The sequence below is a fragment of the Tympanuchus pallidicinctus genome, unplaced genomic scaffold (assembly GCF_026119805.1).
Source record: "Tympanuchus pallidicinctus isolate F22 unplaced genomic scaffold, pur_lepc_1.0 scaffold9, whole genome shotgun sequence".
Classification (NCBI taxonomy): Eukaryota; Metazoa; Chordata; class Aves; order Galliformes; family Phasianidae; genus Tympanuchus; species Tympanuchus pallidicinctus.
Window position 1 is genome coordinate 22,333,467 of NW_026294813.1, and position 27,073 is coordinate 22,360,539.

At 42.8% G+C, this 27,073-nt stretch overlaps 1 protein-coding gene across 2 annotated transcripts in view; it reads right to left on the reverse strand.

The window, feature by feature from the left end:
* Window positions 1–23,849, reverse strand: part of SMAD2 (SMAD family member 2) — a 40,490-nt gene extending 16,641 nt beyond the window's left edge. The window contains exons 1-2 of one of the 2 annotated variants that reach the window (XM_052670084.1): window positions 23,753–23,849; window positions 15,332–15,617 (exon numbers count right to left, since the gene is read on the reverse strand). In XM_052670084.1, the coding sequence (XP_052526044.1) occupies window positions 15,332–15,564 (233 nt within the window). In that variant the 5' untranslated portion in view covers window positions 15,565–15,617; window positions 23,753–23,849. Of the gene's footprint in view, window positions 1–15,331; window positions 16,093–23,752 lie in introns of those variants that run through there. The other variant, XM_052670086.1, reaches the window with a different exon arrangement.
* Window positions 23,850–27,073: the final 3,224 nt, after the last annotated feature.

Sequence of the window (27,073 nt, forward strand, 5' to 3'; positions counted from 1 at the left end):
TGCCAGCCACTGGGACTACATGCACTGGGAACTCTGCTGCAGCCACCCTGTCCTGCAAGGAAGAGTCCAAGAGCACAGATGTACTGGATGCAGACAGCCCTGAAGACAGCTGGCCACAGTGCTGGGGACATTCCAAGGCACGCTGAATTTATGAGGAGGGAAGGAGCCAGCACATACCACCATTTCATGTTTAGGAAGCAGGCTGCCCTCACACTGCAGCCCTAAGCACACTTGAGGCTTCACACTTTGCAAAACTGGGTTTTTGGTTTAGAACATGCTGTATATCTCAGCATGGTAAACCATCACTATTTCCAAAATATAATCTGCTTCCCGTAGCCAAGCAAGACTGAAGCCCTGTCTACGCAGGAAAGATTTCACTATACTTAAAAAAAAAAAAAAAAAAAAAAAAAAACCTCAAAGTTAATGTATTTTGTCCCACAAGAGTGGACACTTTCATTAAAAGAAATGTTTTCACAACTGCTCAAAACAATTTAACTGTTGACATAAACAACATCAATTATTCAAATGCTAGGGAGTTTATTATTATTATTATTTAATCAGTGTTTTCAGCACTGATTTAGATTAGCAAACCACAATATTTTGTGGCCTCCAGCACTCACGGCATGTCAGGACTGTTGCTTTGCAGACCCTGCAGTATTACCACATTTATTTTTGAGGAGTTCAAAGAATCAATTGGCCTCATTCTGCAGGCCTTCTGAAGTTCTAGGAGCAGGAAGATTATTTTCCAGAAAATGAGGAAACCATCAAAGCATACTCACAATTGCTGACTGCTAACTCTTGAGATTTTCAGGGGAAAGTCAACATTCTAGCATATATCCAGGTTCAACTAATACACACTAAAACTGGGACAATTCAGCCCTGCAATCCCAGTTTTGGGATTGATCACAAAAGAAAGGGTCAGACTCATTGCTCTGGGTGGAACCAGTCCTACTTTTGCCTGACACTTTCCCTAAAAGGAAAGGAGTTGGTGTTTCAATCCTTTTTATCTGCTTATAAGGAGCAGCATCTCAGATGATATTCAACATTTCTGGCAAGAAGAATCTTTAATGTGGCTATCACTATGCAGCAGCATAGAGCATGCCTTCAGTTCTTCCATTTCATCATTTCCTCTAACAGGAAAATCCAAGCTCCAAAAAACCCTACTCTGGGCAAGAAATGACCTAAACAGCAGAAAGCTGCAGCAATACTTCACAATTTTGAGACCCAGTGCCAAAACAGCTTCTCTTTATAAGACACAAAGTACTGACACATAGGAAAAAATGTGGGGGCAGGAAGAACCTAAATATCAAAGATAGGCAAAAATGTGTTTGTGCTGCTTCTGTGTGCATATTACAGATAATGTTTCCAATCAGCACAAACCATCTAATTGGAACGCCTACAAGCCTACTAAAAACTGGACATTACTCCAAATAGAAATGAATTTTAAACCTGCACATAAAGAATAAACATGGGACAGAAGTGGTTTGAGTTGTTTAAAAAAGAAAGTAATCATTGCTTATTTAACGCATCGTGCTCTAATCAGAGGAATCAAAATTTGTATCAGAATTCATAATAATCCACATAATAAGCCATAAAAGATCCAACAGTCTAAAGCAACACGCATCTAAGGGTACAATTACAGACAGACCATCTCTGAGCTGGAACACACTGGCTGAAGATAGATCCTGTGTGGCAAAGGACGCGGATCCATCCCTCCATGATAGATTTGCACTTGCCCCGAGCACATTTGCAGAACAGCTAAAACAAGCCAGCATAAAGGTGGTAGGTCACATAGGTCTTCTCAATAATTGGACAGAAACAATGAACAAAGTAACCATCTTACCACTAAAACTGTTCACAGCACTGGCAACCTCCAGCTGCTTTCTTTGTACACAGTGCAGTTCCTGCAGCAAGCACATCAGATGCAAGCAAGGCAGAACCACTTCAAAGGCGTTTACATTATCAAGTAGCAGGAACACTATATAGAGAAGTTGTTAAATATTGTCATAGCTCAAACATAACTCAATTCCACTTTCTTCTCTGCAGCCTTGCAAAGCAACAGGGCGTCTGTTCAGGAATGGAGACTCAGGGAACTAAAGTAGCAGCTTCAGAAAAAGGGGAAAAAAAAAATCTGAAAAGCAGATTTCATCAAACTAGTTAAAGCCAAAGCTGCACAGAAGTCATTACAGAATGATCTTCTGTATTTGTGAAGTACTAACATTGAATCCTTCATGATTTCCTTAAATATATGACATCATTCAGAGTCTGCACCCAGTAAAAGTTTTGGGAGTTATGTTCAAGACCACCTGACCATCTTCCTCCTGCACCTTATACTCACAAGCCTTGAGTTTTGCTACGTAAGATCTCAGATCTAGGATACACAACGCACAGCTGGAAAACAAGGACAGCTCTACTGCCTGAGGCGTCTGCTCAGCACTGGCACAGCTGGACTGAAGTTGTACTCCTGCAAAGACACCATTCAGTACTTCACCAATAGCACAAAAAGGATCCACTGACGAATGAAAGTGAACCTTCCCTTTTATTTCAGTATTTTCTTCCTGGGGACACTGGGTTCATGAACCCATAGAGCTCAGGGGGAGGTATACAAAGCGTATAGCAAACCTTTGGAATGAGGGCCTTGAAAATAACAGAAGCCAGAAGACGGACCTGAAAGGCTGAGATGTGATAGAGATGGATCGAAATCACCAATTAACAAGTTCCACGGCTCCTGTACAATTCAGCATAGAAGACAGTTTCTATGAAATCTGCCTGACTGCAGTTTCCTCATACTCACCTTTCAATTGAAAGTCTGCAGGGCTGCTTCTGTGTTCTGACCTGACAGTCCTTTCTACATGCTGGCAGCTAGCACAGAAGTTCTGATCTCTCTTTCTCGCTACAGAAAGTGTAAAGATTTGGGAATCTAGTACGAAATAATGATTTTTCTTCTGTCTGTAAGACAGATGAGCTAATCCCCTGGCTGAATAAAAAGCAATAACTCTGAATTCTTCTTATAAAATCACTTACACAAATCTGCAGTGCCACTCATCATTAAGAGAAGTTGGATAAGGCACTTTCACAGAGATCCATTGTGTGACAGAGAGTAGAATAGAGAAGTAAAGGAAGAAAAAAGATGGTAAGCTGTGTTGCAAGACAGCATTAACAACCACAGCAAGGAGATATGTGAGCAGAAGTGCAGGTAGACAGCCACCGAACAGATATGCCCGTGCTGTAGGAAAAGGATATTAAGTAATGTCTAAGAAGACCCAGGCTCCAAAAGAGAAAGCTCAAATTTCTCCCAGAACAAACTCAACCAGTAGTAAGACTGGCAGCTGGCTGCTTTATTTCCACAACTGTGACTGTCTGCCCTATGCCTCCAAACTCCTTACACAACTCTTCTCTCATTCAAGAAAACAGTCATATAAAATTTGATGCAAAAATAATTCCATCAAATACAAAACACAGCATTTGAACTGTGGAAAACAATTGCAGTTACCTTCCTTATTTATGGATCCATGTTAAAACATTAACACATCAAAATAATCAGAAAAGCAGGAGATGAAGGATACAATTCACTCCTCTAACACTACGGGGAAAAAAAAAAGCCACTGAACATCATTTACTCTAGCTTGAACTCTGAAGACATCCACAGCAGATGCGAAGTGAAGGGGGAAGTACTCAAGACCCTCTGTTATAGCTCAGCATGGAGCTGCACATCACTCTGCTCAGGGGCAGAAGGTTGCTTCTTCAGTTCTGCAAAGTGCCAGTGCTCAGGACTGAGGAATAAAGGGCATGAGCTACAGCGCAGCCTCACTTAGAGCCAACGGGGAGCTGGCCATGGGTTTTATGCTGGTGAGCTTGAAAACAAAGCAGGAACAAGAAGCCTGCAGAAACCATGAGCTAACAGCTTTGTTGGGAAACTTGCCCTGCAGCTCCCTCTCCAAGATAATATGACTGCACTGAGCAGCTGCAATTTATATCCGATTATCTCTGCAGCTGGCTTATTGGTGATAAGATGAAACACAATGCTGATTTCTCCCTTCAATGAAATATTTCAAAAGCCACCAAGAAGTGGCCACAAGACCCAAAGACTAACCAGGCACTACCAAACAGACCAATATACAGCTCCATAAGCTGTAGAGATGCAGCTCTGTGTGCTCACATGGCACTCCTGAAATGCAACCTTGAAAGTCCTGCCATGCTTTCATTTGTAATGCTGTTATATCCAATAAAAACTTTCTGATTGCTATATTATTTTGCTGTTTATCATACTATCCTCAGAACTGAAAACACAGCACTCAACTGAGAGAGAATTATGTAATTCTGAAATTCCCACTGCTGGAAGCACTGTGTTCATTATGTGTCTGAGTGAACTGGTATTAACAAAACTGTAATTCATCCGAAAACAACACACTGAAAAGATTTTGTCAGAAAGTCCAGAGACATTTAAGACATCACATCCTAGAAGCAAGAAAGGATCGAAACTATCACTGGAGTAAAGAAAGGCTATCCAAGCACACATGTTCTGTCTTAGGAAAAGAACCTCTCGAAGCTCCATGCAGGTAGTGAGGTGCTGCCCCAGATCAAGCATTTAGCTACAAAGCAAGTATGCTCAGCAACTCAGTTCAGCTGAGAAATGCCCATCTGTCTCGTTATACCATGCCTACTGAAAGAGGTAATCGAGCAATTCCTTTCTAATACTTAAACTGTCACTGAATTGCTCCAACTACAGATGGCTAGCACAGGACAGGAGCTATGCCAAACTAGTAAATACATCTTTCCTTCACATGCTATGTAAGGAATGGACAATGTAGCAGATTTATCTCAATTTCATTTCACACCACGTGTCCCCACCTTTCCATTTCTCTGGATAATATTAAGAGCAATATCACACAGTGGGTTAAGGTGACACCCACTGCAAATTCACAGATAATTCCCTGTATCAATCCAAATAGGGATTAACATGGAAACAGACCTAAACAGAATCAAAGAGTGGCAAAGGACAACCCATCTTTACAGGAAGCCATACCCATCATAACACTGGCTAATCTGTCCAGAACAAATTGTCAGTTACCAGCTGACAGCATTCTCATAGCTCAGGTTTTCAGAAGACATACACAGAGCTCAGAAAGCATGTTTCAGGACTGGCCTCAAACAAGTACTTAAGAATGATATTCATCTGAAGTTCTCTAACCACTGTTAGTCACTGCAGGTGCAGTGGAAGCTTCTGTCACTAGCTTAGAGGTACAGCTACCAAAGGCAAAGCCTAGTCATTGACTTCCAACAGCCTGACACCCTCCAAATGGGTGAGCAGCTCAGAGTGCTGCAGGTGTGAGGCTGCTGGACGGCAACTGGTGGACACTGGAAAACCTGAAGATCTGACATTCTGATGAACTACCTCAAACCAGTGGGTATGTGGGATGGTGCTAACACTATGGAGTGCCCAGACACCATGCCAGAATGACTCCCATTGCATCTACACCACTTGTGTGGGTACATCTACAAGAAAAGCAGTGTGAGAATATACTAATCTTAATCCAAGCATGAGTATCTTTAAGAATGAGGAGTATAAAAATTCAAATAAAGACAGGTATTAGATATAAAGTCCACAGGACATGCAGAATTCCTAAGCAACAGAACTCAAATGAAGACAAGACTTGAGCCATAAAGCAGGTTTCCCCAAGCAACATACTGGGAAAAAGAACCAAATGGTACCTAAGTCACGACTGCTAGAGCAAATTTTGATATATAAGCAAATATAAAAATTAACTGAAGTCAGACAATGGCACTGCCTTCACTTCCAGCAATGCATGTTGATAATAAAGAAAATAACTATTAAGGAAAACCCATGAAAAGGCTTGATGAAGTATCAACGTTCAGGTACAGGACAGCATGTTTTGCTTCTTTTAAATAGATTTTGTTTGCTGAGACACTATGTTGCCTGAAAGATGAGTAAAGGCAAAATCAAGAATGTAACTTGACAGCCAAGATGCCTAACTACTCCAGGGGCCAGAATATGGGAATTTACGTTAGATATTCATACCAGAAACCACAGAACCATTATTGCTGGAAAAAGCCTCTAAGGTCCTCAAGTCCAATCATTGGACCATTGCCACCATGCCCACTGAATTACAGCCCTAAAATGCAGGAATGCATGGGACAAATATTGTAAAATGGATATCAAAGCCCATTTATTGAGCTTCATTGCCTAAAGACAGACAAAAAGGAAGTGTTATGATTACAGACAAGTCCTGAAGTCCTTAGCATCTAGTTCATGATCCACACCCAGAACATGCAACTGAAGCTGATGCATACAAGCACTCTTGCCTCACATGCAATTGCTTAACAGTTGAAGTACTTTCCCAGGGTGTCCAACAATTTGCTCTTCCTCCTTCCACTTGTCGGGAGACAACCCTTATCTACCAACACCCACCCTGTGTCAAGGTGGCACTCTCCCTCCTGTACTAATGCAGCCAAAGATCAGAGTTTAAAAGGCTTGAGAATATCAGCGTGCAAGTAAAAACAGTTATGCAAGTAAACATGCAAGTAAAAACAGTGGCTTCCTGGTGCAAGGAGAGCTGGTTAAATCATTCCTTGAAAGTGTGGGAGGTTGCTGCACAAAATACGAATCAGTTGCCACACAGTAAGTAAAATATCAAGTAGGATATTACAGCATTTTTAAAGAGCTGCCATCAATGCAATTTGCCACAGGGACAACCCTACTGGCAGGTATTATCTCTTCCAACTACATTCATTCAGTTGAAAGATGTAGGAGACAGCAGGACATGGTTCTCTTGATACAAATGGTGCTTTGACAAGGCAGTCTGCAAGACAGATACACAGGACATAAAAAAAAAACATCAGACACTTCATGTTTAGACAAAAGAGAAAAAGGTATTTTCATTCTCAGCTTAGTGGAATTAATTAGAAGGGACACAGCTGAATTCTTTCCTTTATAAGGCCCTTACACAATACTCAAGTGCCCTCATTGTCACAGAAGGGGACATCCATACTGTAGAAGGACAGTAAAGAATAAGCTTTGGCAAGCATATGCTGTGCTGCTGCAGACTCACAAACAAACGAATGAGCAGAAGGTGCTCATGGAAAATGTACCTGGAGTCCTTGAAAATAACATTTGAGTGACATATTTAAGAGAAAGGACTTCTTCAACCAAGCACCAGAGTCAAGAGCTGTTTTGACACAACTTTCCATAATAAAACTGAAAGTCTCCCCATCAGTTGATAATATGCTCTCTTCACATTCAAGACTTCAGAACTACAGCATATGTTAAAATTACTTCAAATATCTACAGAGGAACTTGACTTGAAGCCTCCCACGAAACTAAGAGGAAGTGAAGACCAGTTCTAGGATAGAACTCATCAATTTAACCAAGCAGTAAATTTAAATTTAAGGAACAGTGAGCAACAGCTTTTGCATCGGGCTTTTCCTACCCAGAAGGCAAGAAAAGACAACCCAAGTACAAGAAGAACTGGTCAGTTTCCTACAGATTAGAGGCAAAGGCTTCAAGCAAAGACCTTCAATTCTGACCTACTGAAATGCACTTACACATCTCAGAATAAAAAGCACCATTTGGGGAATCTTTTTCTAAACAAATGCTGAAGTCAGATCACTGTGCAGCACCCATCCAAGGGGATTTCCCCAAGCTCATTGTTCCTCTGCCAACTCTGAAGCCCATGCAATGAAATGTGAACCTGCTCTGGCTTCTGATTGTTCTCCGGTATCCTGCTGGTCTGCTGCAAACAATGCAGCATGACAGAAGCCAACAAGAGCTGGTTGTGATGAGAACACAGCACTGCATACAGTTCCTCTCACAAGTTTTCCACTATTGCAGTGAATAGTTTAGCACTGACTTGGGCTGATAACAGCCCCAATTCCTTACTAGAGAAAAAATAAATAGTATTTATGAGGTAATTTAGAGCTCAATACCAACAATGAAGCACAGTCAACCAGTTCTGAAGTCACCAACACATCTTGTAAACAGTAAGACGAGGTGCCAGACACAGGTATTATTCTTTCTGGTTGCAGCTTCATGCTGGGATCCAGCAAGCAATACAACAGTGGAAGCAATCACAGATAGCTATTTTCAATGAAGTGCCCTCTGAACTTCATGGATTCTTGAACCCCAGCATCAGCTTTTAACCTGGCACAAACATTTATGGGAATATATACTCCATTTTAACACGTAATTTCTGATTTTGCCTCTTTACTATTTCTTCCTGTTTTTTACCATCAAAGCTATCTTCATGAGGATCAACGGAAACATGAAGCAAAGGGGCTTCCAGAGATGCAGCTTCTCACTTCCAAATTTGCTTTCCACATCAGTAATGCTGCATTAGGAAATGTCTTAAACTTAGACTCTTTAACCAAACACAATTCGTTTTATGTCAGTGAGGAGGTGGCTAACACAAGCATAACAAAAACTCACTTTTACTTAGACTGAAAAGTGACAGCAAATTAGAAGTTGACAAGGTTACGTTGGGAAAAGCAGCAGTGCTAAGATTAGAACACACACCTCGAGCCTTTATACAACATCAGCTAACACTAACAAGGTCCTTAAAATTCAGCAGCTTTCCCTCCTGGCTCGAGGGGCAAGCTCCTTTAGCTACAGAGCATTCTGCTACTGGCGGAGTATCTCACACATCTGAATTCTCACAAGCTGACCTGACTCCAATGACACGCCAATACTTTCTGCTTGGCACACCAACCCATTAACAAATTATGTGGGCAAGCCATGTGACTTCCTGAGCTGCACGAGCTTGAAACTGGCAGCCCTGAGTTTCTTTGTTAAATGCTCTAAGACTTTCTTTTTCTTTTTTTTCAGGATGACACAAACATTATGAGACACTGCAATTTGAGCAATGGCTAAAGCATAATTTAATCCTAGTCAACAGCAATTCAGTCCTCAACGTTGCCACAGCTGTGAAAAATTCAAAAGTAATATCTGAGTATATTTAATAAATCCTTTCTCAACTACACATGAACACAGTCATCACTCCTAATTTCAATTAACAGTGCCCTTGAAGCACAGTAAACATAAATCCTCAAATTCATCTTTTAAAGACTGGCTTTCCTACGCTAGAACATACACCATGTAGAAAGGAAATGGGAAATGGCAGTGACACCACTCAACTCCTTGCCTTCCACTGCTTTGAGCATTCACTGCCCTCTGCTACACTCCATCCATCCCAACCCACAATGGCTCCACTCAAAAAAAGAGGACTACAAAACAGCAGTGACCGGTTCAGAGAAGATTTTCACTAAGAAATGCTGCAAGTGCCAAGCTCATTGCAAAGAGGCTTCGAAGAGGCATTTGCATAAAGCTGGTTTCTGAAAACAAGAACACATGTTGTGTAGTTACTTCACTCCCTTGAGTATGCATTTATAAATATATGGTTATTAATATCAAAGCCAGACAAATTGGCACTTCCATGCAGCTGAATGCTTTCACAGGTGATCTGAAGTTGATCTGAACTGGTAACTTCACTTGATCCAAAGTTATTTTTCCTTCATCAGCTGAAAGAAAAATCGAGAAATTTAGGAGTGACCAGCAGGTCTTCAATTGCCTTTCCCTTTAAGTTTAGCTTCAGGGAAAGACACCGGTTAAACTGTCAAGGAAACACGTAACAATAGTTTTCACACAGCAGATGCAAGTAGTATCACCAATACTGCCTTACTATTTGTTCACTTTGGGTTTAGAAATTAAATTTCATTGAGACAGGAAGTCATATTTGACATCAATTATTTCTCATTATATGTAGCATATAAGGGTTCTGCAATCTCATACTTGCATCCACATCATTTCATCTATATGTAACTAAGGTGAGTTTCCTTCTGCCTACAGATGCAGATGTGCCATCCTGGGTCTCTAGACATTTACCTCTGGGTGTGAAATGGCCTTGGAAAACCAGGCTTCAGGCTATTATCACTCAACTCCAAAAGGGCTCCAAGGAAGGCAGCTCAGCATCAGAGCAGCGCTGTTTTCTCTTGGTGCCCAAATCCAGACTACACTGCACAGCACTATAGAAGAAAATCAGCCAAAAGCTGTCACCATAAAATGAGAAGAGTTGGTTTAACAGCAAACAATTTACAAGCATGCTCTCTTTGTAATCTCAGCAATAAAGTGCTGCTTTCGTGTATTTTGATGTACTCTCTTAAACGTCTATACAGGTTTTCAGAAACTTAAGATGTTCGACTGCAGTCTTCAAACATTTATGGAAACTGATTTATGTCTAAACGAATGCACATGGACCGAAATACAGGATATGGTTTGAGGACATTCTTTATCCAGAGCAGTTCTCAGTTTGTGAGCTATGATTAAAAATTAATTTCCGTCCCCAACTCCAGTAGTGAATTATCACAGCTACAATCCAACAGATGCTGCCAAGTTGTGTTTCTGGGAAAACACACTTCACCTCTGTCTGGATAGCAATGTTATTTTAGGAGCTGCTGTGCCAATCCAACTGCCTGCTGCTGTCCTCACAGCTTCACAGCAGATGCTGGAATTCTAAAAGCATTTCCAGAGGGACCTTTTGCCCCCTCCCAGAGGGACTGTTGAAATCACTCATATTCTGTAGCTTTAATCTGAGAAGGAACATAGAAATTTATTTCTCTGTAGTACTGTATTTTGGGGAAAAATATTAAAAGCTCAGAAGCAATCTGTTCTAGAAGACAGGTAAGTTAGCAGCCCTGATCTACTGGTAATCAAAGGCATCCTGAAAACTAAGTGACTGCATGCAGCTGTCTGAGCTCTTTCCCAACAAACATTCCCATGGAATTAAAAAAAAAAACAAAAAAGTAACTGGTAGCACAGGTTATGTTAAATAAAAACAGAGAGCTTTATACCTAAACTACCATTTACTTTTTATGTATGAAGAAAAAGACAACCAAATCTCAGCATTTTAAAATATGCTTGCTCACGAGCATTCGACTCGGTCCCATCATTACAAATGCCTTTATTTGCCTAGTTTACTTCTGCTGCTAACTCTTTTGTAAACACTTCATTAGCATTATTTAGCTACACGCACAGAGGCTATGTTAAGTAACACAAGAGCCAACTTTCAGAACACAATTTTAACACACGCAATATGCTGTGCCTAAGCTACTTATCTTAGCCATACTGCTAACTCACTGCAGAAGATGAAGAGTGCTGCAGGGCAAGCAAACAAGGGAACAACACTGGCATGCTTGAGAAATTCCTTGTTGCTTTGGAGAATTCGGACCATGGCACGTGATCTTGCCTCTAGGTGATTGGTGAACTTTCACCAGATTATACAGCTTTAAGTGTCTCAGTCCTTTCAGAATACATTGGAAATACAACAAAGTTAAGGAACTGGTCAGTAGGCAGCTTGTAATCTCAACTCAAAGCAAACAATTCACCAGCAGTTATCTGCTTTGTATTTTACCCAACGCCTCCTCGAAATCTTCTATATTTCCAAAACGATGGAGTCTTTTGTTGGATTTCTCCTCTGCCTCTGAATGGTAAAAGCATGGAATTCACTACTGACTACAAATTCCACAATTCAGCTATAGCCTTTCAAAAACAAACAAACAAACAAAAAAAAAACCACAAACAAAAAAAAACAAACTAACCAAACCCAAACAACAGCAGGATTTGAGCCTCTCTGATTTTTTCATTTGAGAGGCTGCTGAAAAACAAGTAACAATAAGTGTCTGAAAATCAGGAAACAGCACAGAGATGCTATCCCTCATGTGAAGCAAGAAGGGCAGAGGGCAGAGATAAGACATTTTCCATATTCATACTGAACTGAAGTAAAAGCAACCATTTCCCAGACAGCACCTTCCCAAACTCTAATGGCGCAGGAGGCAGGAAAACAAGGGCTTGCAAGAGGGTCAGACTCCTCTCTGCACAGAGAGCAGCTGCTCATTTCACTCTGGACTCTAAAGCACCGCAGCAAAAAAAAATCCCTAAACTGGGACTTAAGGAAACTTGGTCTTAAAGCCTTCCTTCAGCCAGTACTCCAGCAGATCACGTCTCAACACATCCAATATTTTTCTTTTGAGCCACAGATTACTAAAAAGCAGTGATTAGATTTACCTCCTCTGTAGAGACTCAACCTCCCCATCACAAAGAAAACTCAATGCTAAGTTCCAAGCACAGTAACAACAGCAAATGTATGTAGTAGTTCTAATATAACCACTAGCATTAAGACCAACAAAAATTGTGTCTGTTCAAGGAGAAAGTCTTCAACTATATGAAATATGAAACCTTCCTAGAGTACTGACACGAGGACACAGCATCTGGAATAGAAACAGAAGTATACTGCTACAGACACCTTTTAGCTGCTCCTTCCTCCCAGTTAGCAGTCACCTTGTCAGGGCATGCATGGAAGCCCTATTCATTATGCAAACTGAAATGAATGAAGGCTGCAGATGCTGAGACTGATGGAAGGCACCCAGCCCTTCCTTATCCTCCCACACATACTGGAACAAAAAGAGTGCCTACACTCTATGACACCATGTACCTCAGTCCAACGCTGCCTCATGCAGACTGTGCACAACACAGGATGGAATTAGTTTGCAGAACCACTGCTGTATTTCAAGACAGGAGAGCCACACAGCCTGATACAGTCAAAAATACTGAAACCAGAGATTTATTTTTCCCTATCTTGAGCACAAACATTCTGTCACCACTGCAACAACTTCTTAAACCACGGACACAGGCTGTGAACCTGCTAGCTAGCTCTGCACTGCATGGTGTAGTTTGGTTTGTTTAAGGATGCAGGTTTTAATTAATGTTATTTACAAACTACTCATTTCTATCCATGCTAGTGAGGTAGTAGCTACTCCAATAGAAGTCTTACATAAAATGTTTCTTCACTGACTTGTTTCTTGTGCTCTATTTATATCAGAACTGCAGGGGAGAGCATAAAGTCATGATCTTAAACGCACCTGAATTCATTACATATTCTAGAAAAGTGAACTCAAGTCTCCACATTTAGTTTAAGGATACCTAAGGATTATGAGATTAGAATCCCACTGGCTTTCCGGGAGGATTCAGCAAGATAACTCCAAATTACTTCAAGGGCTGGTGTGAAATGGACCTCTGTACTTATTTAGCCTCTGCTCTAGATTACTGACCCACTTCTGAGGAGCTCAGCATCCCTGCTGCGTGATGCCGACACCCACTCCATCTGTTTGCTTCTGCTTTCTCAGAACCTCAATTTGTCTGCATAAGAAGTTGTGGTAATTCACACGAGCAGTTTGGGTAGCTCACACAGCATCAGCCCCACTTTGCGTGGTCACCTTGACAAACAGAAACAGAACAACACAACGGGATTATCAAAAGCTGTGTGTATGCAGATTTCCAAAGGGGCAGCTTTATTCAGTTCCATCCGAGCCACTCTCAGTTTTGAGATGAAAAAAAAAGTACACTACAATTAATCATTTTTAACAAACTATGGAAATTTGCAATGGGACCAGCAGCTTTTGAAACCACAAGTGAAACTTCTAGTGATGTTGTAAAGCAACAGCTCCACAAAGGGGCATCTCACAGCACTTGCTGATCTCCTGAGTTAAGCAGTTATCAAAACTGAATCTAAAACTGGTCAAAAGCCAGCAACAACACAACAAACAAACCTGCACTCATGACAAATGTGAGCCTCAGCAAGTGAGCACCCCAAATGTTTTGTTCCTTCGCTGTGGGCGAGATGTTTCTATGTCAACCCTCTGTTGTGCACCCATGCTGATCTGCAGATCTTTAAGAAATTCGTTGGAATGGGTCTCAGCAGCAGTTTTATTAGCTTACTGAATCCAAAAACAAAAAACTCCAGAAGTCACTACAGCACTGAGCTGACATTTGGTCTTCCCTGGCAGCCCAGACTACTGCTGTAAAGTGAAATAACAGCAACAGTCCAAAAGCCAGCTATGAAAATGAAGTCTGTGTACTGATATCATCTTGCCTGTTAGCACCAAAGCCATTAGTTTAGAACCAAACCTTATGCCAACACTACCCAGAGAGCTCCAGCTACCAGTTTACCTATACAACAGTCAAGAAAAGTAAGATATAGGTGAGCTCTCCTTCAGCTGACCCAAAGATAGATGAGAACAGAACATCCAGAAATGCCCATCACAATAAAGAGACTATACAAAGAAGATGAGAAACCCAGAAAATCTGGGGACAGCTTGGAAAGAAAATGCAGGCGGGAGGCAACATTAGAAACAAAAGATGAACAGAAAATGGATGGCAGAATGAAAGCAGCTATGTGTATGGATTACAGAAAAGGCTATGTCAAATATAGGGTAATGCTAAAACCATGATCAGGTAACAGCCGTAACACATTTGATTAAGTGGCAACCATGACTGACATCAGTTGAATGTAAATGGAACTATGATTAACACAAAGCTTAAAAGTAGCTGGGATCAGTGTGCTAATAATACAGAAATGAAGGTCGTAAAATACGCAGTTTCTCTCTCTTAGAAACTGATTCTAAGCATCATGGGGCTCAACACCCAAAAAAATTCCTGTCACCAGACTTTCTTGCATTTTCATAGAAACACACCACAGAGTGATTTGAGATTCATGTCGCAGCCCTGAAGAGCTTACACACGCACCGTCAGTGCGATTCCCTACAACATGAACCTGGAGATACACTTCACAAACACGACCCTTGCCCCTTGCACAGCAATTGCAATGAATTGAGAAAGTCACAGGAGTAGAATGCGAGCTGTTTACCTAAATATACATGCATATAAGGAGCAGAAGAGAAGATCTAGAAGTACTCTTAAGCTATTGAATGAAAAGCATTTTCATAAACCAATAACAAATAGTAATAAGTCTTCAGAAAAACTGCTTCCACTGATGTTTCCCTTCAAATGGGAAAATGGATGCAGTTTGCAAAACTTCAACAAAACTTCCATACACAACTGAAATTATTAATAATAATTGAGAGGACTGAAGTGTTGACCAAGGAAAAACTAGTCTTTTTTTGGTTAATGTGGAAGTGTGAGTTCAAATAAGCCCCTCTGAATACAGAGAGAGTTATAAAATAAAAGCATATGGCAGTGTTACGAGCAAAGAGCTGCGCTAGCCACCACCAGAACATTCACAAACTGGAATCCAGTTAGTAATAAAAACTGAGTTGTAAACTTATAAGAAATTGTGAATGTACAAAGCATGTGATTCAGTTCTAAGAACTGAAGCAAGCAGTACACAAAACCAAAACAGGTTTTAAAGAACTTTTAAAGAATCAAAGGCATGCAACTGATTCTGTTATTGATTTGTTCACACAAATTAACATCCATTTAGTCATTCCTTAAGTGTCTGTAAGGAATGTTGAACGCAACAGGACTTACCTTGGTATGGTCACACACTTGGTATTGCAGTTCTGAGTGGTAATGGCCTTCTCAAGCTCATCCAGCTGTCCTGTTTTCTTTAGCTTCTTGACCAAGCTTTTCACCGCTTTTTCGCACCACTTCTCCTCCTGCCCATTCTGCTCACCGCTGGCCCCTCCGGAACCACCAGCAGATTTTTTCCACCCAAGAAGTCTCTTCACAACCGGTGGAGTGAATGGCAGTATGGATGACATGATTCCCACCAGACAGAACGCTCAGCACACAGTTAGAGATTTCTGTCTGATCCCTAAAAACGCAAACCGAAACAGACACATTAGCACCGAGGTTTTACTTGAGAACGCTCCTTGCTTAGGATCTTCCATTATCAAATGCTGTAGGACACGCCACCTCCAAACAATTCAGGTAATAGTTCAGAAGGCGGATCTGAAATTCACTTTAAATTTTGATGATGAGTTTACTCCGTGGCTCTAACTTACAACTCGACAGCCGATAGATAATCAACCTTCCAAGACGTCACTAATTTAAATCATCAACTCTTTCAAAAATCCATTAAAGAATATTTAAAGTCTCATTTTGTAGCTACCTGAGTGGCGTAGTTGTGTTTGTTTTGAATTCCGACACCCTTGCATTTGATATCAACTACCCCAGTCGGGACACATAAAACATCAGGAGGGATGCTGAATCTTGAGCTCTGTCTGGCATTCGTCTCTATTTGTACTTCAAAAGGATTGGAAGAAATGACAGCCAGTTTTTTTTTATATATATATATACACACATATACATATTTTACATATATATATACATACATACACACACACACACACACACACACACACACACACACACACACTTCCTAGTTTTACAGTTTGTATCAGGCTACTTTCAGGAATTAAAATACAAGCCCCAAATCAGCTGTATCATTTTAAGCAGACAGCTATTGGAGCTTGTTTGAGGACAGCATCATCTACAGACAGAAGCACTGCATTGAAGTCAGAACTAGTCTTATTTCCAGGCAGTAACTGGATATCTGAATTCCACAAACTTACCGTGCTGTCAAACTTCACTCTAAGTTGTAATAGTTAATACCTTGTTGAGCCAAGTACAAAATGTTACCTTCAAGCTACACAATCAGAGCTTTCTAGGCAGCTTATGTGCATACTGTGCAGGCACGCTCCTCCCTTCTATCCAAAATATACCTCACCTTGTAAGGTTTCTCATCTGCAAAAGAGGAATGGTTCATTTGGGACACTTCAGGTTATGGTATTCCTGGCTGATTTTTGCTTCATCACGCCTTCTCAATTTCAATGAGAACCAACAGGTCAACAAAAGCTGGGTTATATTCCACAGGCAGCTTTAAATAATAACTCATCTATCCTACATGAAAGGTTTCACCTTCACATAAGACCACAGCATGAGTAGAACTGTTCTTTCAGTGGTATTAAATTATTGCAGAATTGTGGCCAATAAGTCAGGCTGGAGGTCACATTTTGCAGACTGCAGAAGTGTTGTACTGGAGCCCCAGCTACAGCAAACTACTGAAATAACCTCAACAGCCAACGTCTTCAATCCAGTGCCAAGCAGGACACTCAAGCTATGTTTTCCCTGGGAGCCAATACTGACAGACATCCCCAACCAAACACCTCCAGCGCTGCTCATCCACACACCCGTTCTTCCCAAGTTTATGGAGCTCACTAACACATAATACAGGCATCACCAACTCTTCAGCTTCTGATTTGTTACCTTTCAACTGCGCTGATTATCAGCATTATAAAGTAGGCACTTCAGCAGTCTCACTTACCAAGATGTTAAATTGCCTATTCTTTCAGACCTTCCAAACATTCTCTGTCCTTTTATCTATTTTCAGCTTTACAACACCCCCGAGAGGATGTGTCCAAGCTTGCTGTATTCTCTCCCTTGAGATAACACTGATATCTATATACAATTTCTGATGCTTTTTTTTTTTTAAATACAGACCACTATTTGTGTTTATGCCTCAAATGCACGGTGATTAAATCTTGAAATAGACTACATGCAGAAAGCCCGTGCATCTCAGACTTGCTTTACATTTTCCAGATAGTCTGAGGCAAAAATCCTCCTCTCCCCATTTCCGTAAGACTGACAGTTCAACCCCAACTAATCAGAATTTTCAAATTCTTTACTTGACTTCTACCACTTCCCTTACACATTTACTAGTTTTCATAGATGCTTTCATAAAGCACAGTTTATCTGTTAGTCCCACGGTCATATTCATATTAAAACAATTTATTTTTAAATAGAGGGCACATGATTTAAGAAAACAATATATATGCCATGCCTGCAGAGTAAGTGTGATTCTGGGAGGCTCTGACTGCTCTTCTAGCCATGGTTATGCCATGTCATGGATTTGCCAGTTGTATCAGTAGGCATTTCAACAAGCTACTCCAGCAGCAATCTCATTTCTTCCAAAGGGTGAGCAAAGAGAACGTGACACAAGTAGGACAGGATTTTGTTCACCTTAACGCTGCAGCCAACTGTGATGAATACACACAGGACAATCTTTCAGCCAGCTTAACATATGCAGAAGTTGCACGCTTCTCCATGCCTACAGGAGGCACAGCAAAGTACAAACCTCAATCATGCAAGGAAAAAGCAGCAATAAAGTAATTAAGAAGAACCCTAACATGACAGAAGTCAGTGCATCTAGCTTAGTGCTCTGTCCCAAAAGCAGAAAATCATTTTTCCTGCCTGTTTACTGTTTCCACTACCATGCAGAGAATGGTGATGAACAGAGATACATCCAGCTGGCAACTAGCCATGAGTAGTGCTCCCCAGGGGTCAGCAGTGAGGCAATCCTGCTTAACAACTTCATTGATTAACCAAAGGAGGGGACTGAGTGCACCCTAAGGAAGTGTGCAGATTACACCAAGTTGGAGGAAGCGTTGATCTGCCTGGGGCTAGGAAGGCCCTACAGAATGATCTGGACAGGTTGGATAGCTGGCCAATGGGGCCAACAGAATGAGCTTCACCAAGACCAAGCGCCAGGTCCTGCTCTTTGGCCACAACAACCCCACGCATCTGGAGGAGAAGGACCTGGGGGTGTTGGTCGATGCTCAGCTGAACACAGGCCAGCAGTGTGCTCAGCTGGCCCAGAAGACCAATAGCATCCTGGCTTGTATCAGAAACAGCGCTGCCAGCAGAAGCATGGAGGTGGCCATCCCTCTGTACTCAGCACAGGTGAGGCCATACCTCAGCGCTCTGTTCCGTGTTGAGCCTCTCATCACAAGAAAGGCACCATAGAGCATGTCCAGAGGAAGGCAGCAGAACTGTGACACGGAGCAGAAAGCTGTCACTACTTCAATCCCTACCACATTTGCCAGATTGTGCCTTAAAACTGCAGCTCCGAGTACTCAAGGGTTTGAAAGAGGGCTACCAGTATCAGAACTGCTGGCACACAGGGAACACGTGCTGTTACATCCAACAGATTATAGCTGGAAAACTTGCAGATTGCCTAATGGTGGTGGTATGCTCCATCTCTACCCCCGCAGTATATTCCGCTTCCTCATGCACACGTTTCTATAGTTGGTCAAACAGTGTGATCGCTGGCAACTTCTAAAGTTGCAGTTTGAATCATGTCTGCTATTATTCAATTCTGCTGTGGTTCTCTGGAACAGGGATTAAATATTAAGCCTGTGATCCCAGCAATAACTAAGCGTAAAATATGAAGGAAAACTTCAGGGCAGCATGCAGGCAGACTGAAATCTTCAAGGGAAGTTTCCCCCTTCCTGAGTGTCTGGTATACACTATAAGCAAAAATATCAAGTGACTTCTGGATAATTACTGTAAAACCTTATGCAATGTATTTCATACCAGTTCATTCATCTTAAATCTGAAATCAAGAAATCTGATCTCTCCTGGTTTTATTCTATGCAACCTGGCTGAGAATAACTTCATTTTCAAGTGCTCTTCTGCAATGAAGAGGACAGAAGCTAAAGCAGAATCAAGGAAAACCTTTTTGTGGCATTTAAGAGAGTCTAAAACTTTATTTCTTCCCAGTTTTAGACCTATTTTGTGATATAAAAGGTTCTTTTTTTTTCCTGGAATTAATCCTGGAATTTGGACAAGATTCTATACCAATTTCACCCAGCGCACAATGTTTCACATATCTCAGAGGAAGAGGGAATATCCACCTTTCTCCTCCACATGCCTCCCTATGATAATTCCTTCACAATAAAGATATTAATTCTAGCATCATCTGTTTAAGGCAGTAGCAAGATCTTACATTATGCCAAACAGCACTGAGAGATAAAGCTTTAAGATCTATAGCATATGTAGTATTCCATGTCACCTACACCAATGCAAAGTCATTAAGACTGTGAAACTTTCAGAAAAGATGCAGCATTTCATCTTGTACTAAACTGAAACATAACAGAATTTATGGCGTGCTTCTGGAATCTTTAAGCTGTGCTATTCCAAATAACAAGACAGCTGAATCTGAAACGAATTTCCCCAGTGCTAACTATCACACCCTGCAGGAAACCTGAATTCTGTACACTAACTAAAAGCTCTTTCTCCCTGCAGAAAGAATATGTTGTATTTACAGAACTTAGAGGAATGGACAAGAGGGGACATTTCACTTCTCCTGCACCTTCCAAATCACGCCCTGAGTCCCAATGGGGGCTACTTCTTACCCTACAAAGGTGTGTTAGATACCTCTTTTATCATCTGGAGAAGCTCAAGCCTGCTGTTCACACACAGGTTTCTGAAGAACAACCACGCACAGAACTCAGGTGATGCACCTCCTTCTCTCCCTATATTCAGGCTGGGATAGGACAGCTTCAAGTGTTTCTTTCCTTTCCTGTGCTTAGGATGCTGGAGTTTGTTGCTGTGGGGCCGACGGTGGCAGAGAGCTGGGAGAAAAATCCAGCCCTGTGCCATGGTTCACCCCCAGCTGAGCCCCGCAGCCAATTACCCAGCTGAGAGGGGGGCTTGGAAACACTGTCCCCAGGGGCTCCATCTGGCCACAGCTTCATTAGCAAAGCCAAGCTCCAAACTCAGCTCCTGCATGAGCTGCTGGAGCTCAAGGCAGGCCTGTGATTCAGGGGACCAGCAGCAAAGAGAATTCCTTCTCCAAGACAACCTTAGAAGGAGGATTTTGCAACATGCCGTTATATAGATTCAATTTGCACGCTGATTTTGAAGTTTATTATGCTCAAGGGGATCTTGAAACTTTGCGTAACAACTTTTTCCTCTGTGTAGCTCATTGAGGAGAATTAGACATCTACTTTGAGCATAGACATATTTCCTCTCACGCATTTCACAACGTTTGATTACGAATCAAATGAGAAAACTCACATCTCTTACGTGCAGAACCAAAATAAGCACCAACATGACAACAGGAAAGCTTCAGAAGTTGAATTTTTCTCCAGTTACTAAGTAGTACTCAAAAAGTAATGAAAAAGTTGTTAGAAGAAAACTAACAGACTGAAAGCAACACATTCACACAGTGACACTAAATTGCATGCAACCAGAAATACAAGAAAGAAGACGTTAATTTTACTGACCTCTGATTGAGATAATTATAAGAGTAATATATCTTAGCCATTCTCTTAGAAGCCTGGAAAGTGTACCACACCTGCAGGCAGCCAATTCACCTGTCTGCAAAGCAGCATGCTTTTCCCACATACTTAGTATTTATGAACTCACAGCATTGCTCCTTAATACTGGAAGACCTCAACAGAGCCACAAAAGCACCAAACGAGCATTCCAAACCACAGCAGTTTAAGCTCTTCTCACCTAATTTGTTTTGATTAAAATTTTCCATGTGTAACAGGCAAGAGTCAGTTCCATTAGGTTAGAAAGGAAATGCTGCTGGGTAAATCTGAAAGGAGCAGTCCCAGAACTGATTAGCAGGTACTTGGGTGCCTGTGTCAGCTTCTACCTGCATAACTTAACAGTTTCCCAGCTTCTTCAAACTCTCCTTCCTCCACCACGGGCAGAGCTTGAAGAGTGTCTTCAGTAAGCTCATCTTGCTCCAGCTTAATTAAATCAAGCTCAAGCCCCGGACTACACTGATAGCAGACCCAGGAGCTGCTCTCTCACAGTCTCTTTTGGTCTCCCTTCACACTCTTGCTGTCAAACACACTTAATCACAATAAAAAGTCATCTGGAACAAAGTCTTCCTCTCTGTAATCCAACAGCACTGCAGGAAGTTGAAAGCAACGTTTAGCAAGATTTTCTGTGGTCACCAATTTCTTCTAGCCCAGAGAGTATTGAGCACAGCACTGCCTGCACTCCCCATTCTATTACAAAAAACTAATCCCATCGCATGACCTGCAGCAATTCAGTTTAACAAATCCACAATTACAAATATTTTGGCAAAGTAAGCTTAGGTATTGTTTGCCTCTCGGCACAGCTCACAACCAGTTTGTGGCTTTATGATAAAAGTCATTAAATCCAATCTGAAAAGCAGAATTTACAGCTCACTTAGCAAGTCAGGCCCATAAATGGCTGCTTTCAATTACAGGGCATTTACATGCACAGTCATTAAGGCAGCGTTGAGTACATTTGAAAAAATCTAGAATACTTTTATAATAATTAAAACTCTGTGTGCTGCTCTTTACAGAAAGAAAACTTGGGAGTTTTCTTCAGTCTCAACCATAATTCATATTCTTTGTTAGCCAGAACGTACTACCAAGCCTGTTCTCCCAGTACGATTGTGGGAAGGAGATTAGACAGATGGAGACAAGTTTTGTTTTTAAATCTGCACTCAGCAGCAGAGATTTCTAAGCTCCAATACACTCAATTACATCAACCAGTGCTCAACACTTCTGAAAGATCAAGTGGAGCAGGAAGGTGAAGGAGCACCCAAGCAGGGCTTTGCATTTAGAGATACGCCGTGATCCAAACTCATCTGATCTTGCTCGTGCCCCTGGTTTATAGGAGGGGAAAAAAGATCAGTTAAGAGATCAATTTTTTTAAATTCACTTTTTTCCAGATGTGCTTTATTTTGGGGGGGAAAGGGAGGGAATTATTATTACTATGATCAAACAAACCTTGGGAACATTGACAACTTTTCTCCGAAACTGTATTACGCGTGGCCAGATTCTTCCATAAAGAAACCTGAACCTGCATTCCTGCTCATTTTGGTGACTGTCAGTGCAGTCCAATCCTGAACCACGCGATTACAGACCAATTCTCTCACAAGTCATTAAACACCCCAAATTACTGTTAAAGGTGATGGATGCTAAGAACACACTGAAGTTTGAGCCACTCTTAGTGCAATCCTCCCCCACTCCTCTTTTAAAGGCACTGATAATCAATGCTATCTTCCACCAAGATAGTGCTAAGCAAATGGAAGGAGGCAGGGAGAAGCAACTGCAAACTTCAAACCTTTCTTTATTTATATTCTCATTCCCCCGTAATTCACTGGAGTTTGTGAACACTGAGGTTTTAAAGCCATCAAACAATAAAGCTACTCATGTACCATGCAACCACGGCTCCAACACTGCGATAACGCTTCTTAAAGTCTAAACAGCAACTGCGTTCCGTTAGATAAGCCTTTCGACTTAACAACAGGAGGTTCTTCCAGTCTGGAGAACAGAGAAAAGACTCATCAGCCTCACTGCACACTCCAACCCCACAAAAGTAACGCTGTGAATCAGTCTGAAAGTGCAGCTCTCCAGGCTAAGCGTGGAACACTTACGGACAGACAAACCTGCTGTTAGGTGTGGGCTCCTCTTAAGTTGTCATTACTAACTTCTCTGTGCAGATGGAAGTTACTCACCTGTGACCAGGCGCAGCACTTTCAGAAATTTTTCCTGCAGCGGATCCAGAAAACAGAACTGTTCCTTAAAACTACCTACTTAATGTAAAGGGATTTGAAAGGGAGCACAACATACATGGCTTCTTTAATCAAAGATCATGACACCCAACCAACACACAAAACCAAGCTGCAGCCCGTTGAACCCAACGGCTCTCCAGGGCTGTCGGGTGCCACAAGGGCTCTTTTATTTCCCCAATGCAAAGGCTGAAAGACCGCACCGAGGCACTCCCCCTTCCCGTCCAAAACAACAAAAAGAAACAAAAGATAGCACAGACAGAGCTGCCACGCCGCTCTCACAGGAGCATCGCAGCGCCCGTGCACGAGCAGAGGGGCGTGATGAAAGGTCCTTCCCCAGAGGGGCACGGCCGCCGGAGATCAAGGAGGCAGGGCTCTCAAACACGCGCTGTGGGTTCGTGCTGTTCCCCGCGTCGGATCCGACTCCCCCATCCCTCCTCCCCGCTCCCGCCGCCCCGAGCGCGGCCGCGTCCCCACCACAACAAAGGGGGAGAAGGCGCCGCGCGGCCCCCGCCGGGCCCAGGCCCGTTCAGCCAGCACCAGCTGCTCCCCGCCGCCCGGAGTACCCCGCGGTTCTCCTGCCTCTCCCCGCCGCTCCCGCTGACCCTCAGTCCCGTCCTCCTCTCGGCCGGAGCGTCCCACACCGACCTCTCCTCTAGGAGCTGCTGCTCGTCCACCACCTCCCTTCAGCGCTCTCTGCTGCCCGCCCGCCCTTCCCGTGCCTGTTGGTGACTGCTACGCTCCGCCCACCGAGGTGGGAGGGGAGACGGCCTATTGGCAGACCTACCTGCGGCTGATAGAAAGGAGAGACGGGATTGGTTTCACCCTTCCACGAAGCCGATTGGCGGACTGTTCAGCCAATGGGAGCGGCGATAAGGGGAAAAAAAAAAAAGAACAAGGAGAGGAGGGCTGGAACCGGGTGGGAGGGCTCACGGCGGCGCTGCAAAACAGCGTTCGTCATTGGCTGCTCCAGCTGTCACTCTCCCGCCGGCGCGCCCTCTGGGGGCGGTTGAAGGGGCAGAGTTTGTGTGTCGCGTAGTGCGCAAGCGCTCTGAGGGGCGCTGTGGTACCGCGGGGATCCGCTGCGGCGGCCTTGGGTGGGTGATGGAGAAGCGGGGTCTCGTCCCTTCAGAGCCTCCACAGAGACCCTCCAGAACCCACTTTGGACCCCAGCCGAGACTCCTCCAGGGCCCCTCTAGAACCCCCTTAAATCCCAGCCAAAGCCCCCCCAGAGCCCCTCAGCCCCACGGAGTCTCCTCAGAGCCTTCTCTGCCTTTCCCCACGGTTGGTCGCTAACGCGCCTGTTCTGCTGCAGCCACTTTGCAGACAGCTGTCTCTTCAGAGCCTCTGCATCTCTGTCCGGTTGGGTTGCAATAGGTTAAAAAAAAAAAAAAAAAAAAAAAAAAAAAAAAGCCTATGCTGGGGGACTCCTGGCAAAAACAAACAGGAGCTGCATGAGCCTCATTTCTTTAGGACAGGAAAGGCAAAATAAGCAGACAGCATCAGAGCCCAGAAGCTGCCTGAGGAGCGTGGGTGCTGTGGAGAAGCCAGGCAACGTGTGTGTCTGCCGCTTCAGCAGCCCCAGAAAGCACTCCCAGACACAGACCTGCACCCGCAGGAGCAGTGCCTCCTTTGGTAAAAGTAAACGGCAATATCCAGTCCCTCGTGCTGAAGCTGGGTGTTGCTAGATGCTGGTAAATCAGTGTTGCTCAGCACGATTTGCACATCAGCAGCGGGGTGCAGGTGGATAGATACGGATCCCTCTTAGATTTGAACCCGTGGTGGAAGAGCATCAGCATCTCTAGGAAGGGCTCTAAGGGTTCTCTCAGGGATCAACACTCCCAAGAATTACATTCTCGTGGTTACTTCCCAGCCACTGTTTCACCTGCTGCGGAGAAAGAACAAAGGGAGTAATCTGTGATCTAAAGGCAACATGATGAAATGGTGATCGGCTGCACCGTGCTGTGTGTTGACTTCCTAAAGGCTGTGAGTAAATCCCTTGAAGGGTACAAGAAAGAAAACCGATACCAGATAAGTTCAAAGACACTTGGGATTTCTAAATGACCAGACACTATCAGATATCACCGTGAAGATGAAGAAAAGCATGAAGTGTATTGCCAAGCAGGCAGGGCTTTGGAGACAGGGCAGATAGTTTCCGTGTTGAGGTTGTTCTTAGCAGTGTGTCAAAATGATCTGTTCTACAGAAAATAACAAAAGGGATTCTTAGCAGTGTGTCAAAATGATCTGTTCTACAGAAAATAACAAAGAGAGAGCTCCAAACAGAGTTTGGGTACAAAAGGATCAGACAGCATGCTCAAGACAGGGAATAACATATGCTGAAAATGACTGTGAGTCCATGGAGAAGCACTGTGAAGTGCTCCCAGATTTCTTCATCTCACTCTATTGAAGCTCTAGCATATCCTTCAATAAGAGCTTTGATTCTTACATCAGTGGCTGCAATGCTGCTTCTCCAGAAACTTCTCAGTCACAGCAGCATGTAGGAGACTAAATATGTGCAAAGGAGCAGTGTTCTTTTCCCTCCTTTAAAAAACTCCAAGACTTAAAGCTGGGAGCAACAGCAAAGTACATAAAAGGACATCTCATTTTCCTGCTCTTCTTTTTATCTTTTTTACTAATGAAAAGTGTCTGTAATGTTGAAACTCTAACCTGTTCACTGCCTCTTGCAAAATGCAGAAGTATGTTTCCTATACTATATAAATCACTCTAGTTTCAGATCAGACTCTTAGAAGTTTTCAGAGCAAAGCAAAGAAGAGGCAAAAAGCATAACAATGAAAAGAACACGCCGTGCGAAGAACTTGATAGCCTCTTATGTAAGCTTGTCACAGTGGACTTAAGAAATAATCAGTGTAAAATAACACACTAAAAGTGGAGACACATTTCTGACTCTATCAGAGTACAAACTGGTTGGTGTTCCTGTTACAAAGTGCATCTGTCAGATGTAATAGAGCTAGACAATGATTTTTAGAATGGACATCTCCTGGGAGAAATTTGTAACATAATCAGAGGATTTATGTATTTATCATAGAATCATAGAATGGTTTGGGTTAAAAAGGACCTCTAAGAACATGTAGTTCCAACTCCCTGCTGTAGGCAAGCTCACCTCCCTCTAGACTGGGTTGCTCACAGCCTGGTCAAAGCCAGGTCACTCACATCCAGCCTGGCCTTGAGTGCTTCCAGAGAGTGGACATCCACAATCCCTCTGGTCAACCTGTGCCAGCATCTCACCACGCTCACAGTAAAGAATTTCTTCATGATATCTAGTCTAAATCTACCCTCTTCCAGTTTAAAGCCATTTCCCCTTGTCCTGTCACTACCTGCCCTTATAAAAGGTGCCTGCCCAGCTTTCCTGTAGGCCCCCTTGAGGTACTGGAAGGCCACTATTTTTATTTGCATGGTATAATTCTCATGAGTAAATGATGAAACTATCTTAACATATCCATGTATCCTAACAGCCAGTGCCTAGTTGTTTCACTCTGCCCTGAAATGGGTCAGGAATTCCATGCAGTCAAGGCAGTAAGGTCGTGATAGAGGAAAATTACGAAGGCTTGGTAGCTCAGATGCAATCACAGGCATTACGCATACCTTAAACTTGGTCATCTCAACATCATGGCAGTCTCCTGGCTTCAAAGCCCCAGCTTTATGCCTAACTGTAGGTGTGGTCAGCCAGTACCAAGGAACTTCTTGCACGGCTTGAACTCAGAACACTTTAATTATTGGCCTTAAATTGCACCAGGGGAGGTTCATGTTGGATATTGCAAACAGTTTCTTCTCTGAAAGAGCAGTCAACACTGGCACAGGCTGCCCAGGGAAGTGATGGGGTCGCTGTCCCTGAAGATGTTCCAGAACCATGGAGATGTGGCATCTGGGGACATAGTCAGCGGGCATAGGTTGGGGTTGGGCTTGGG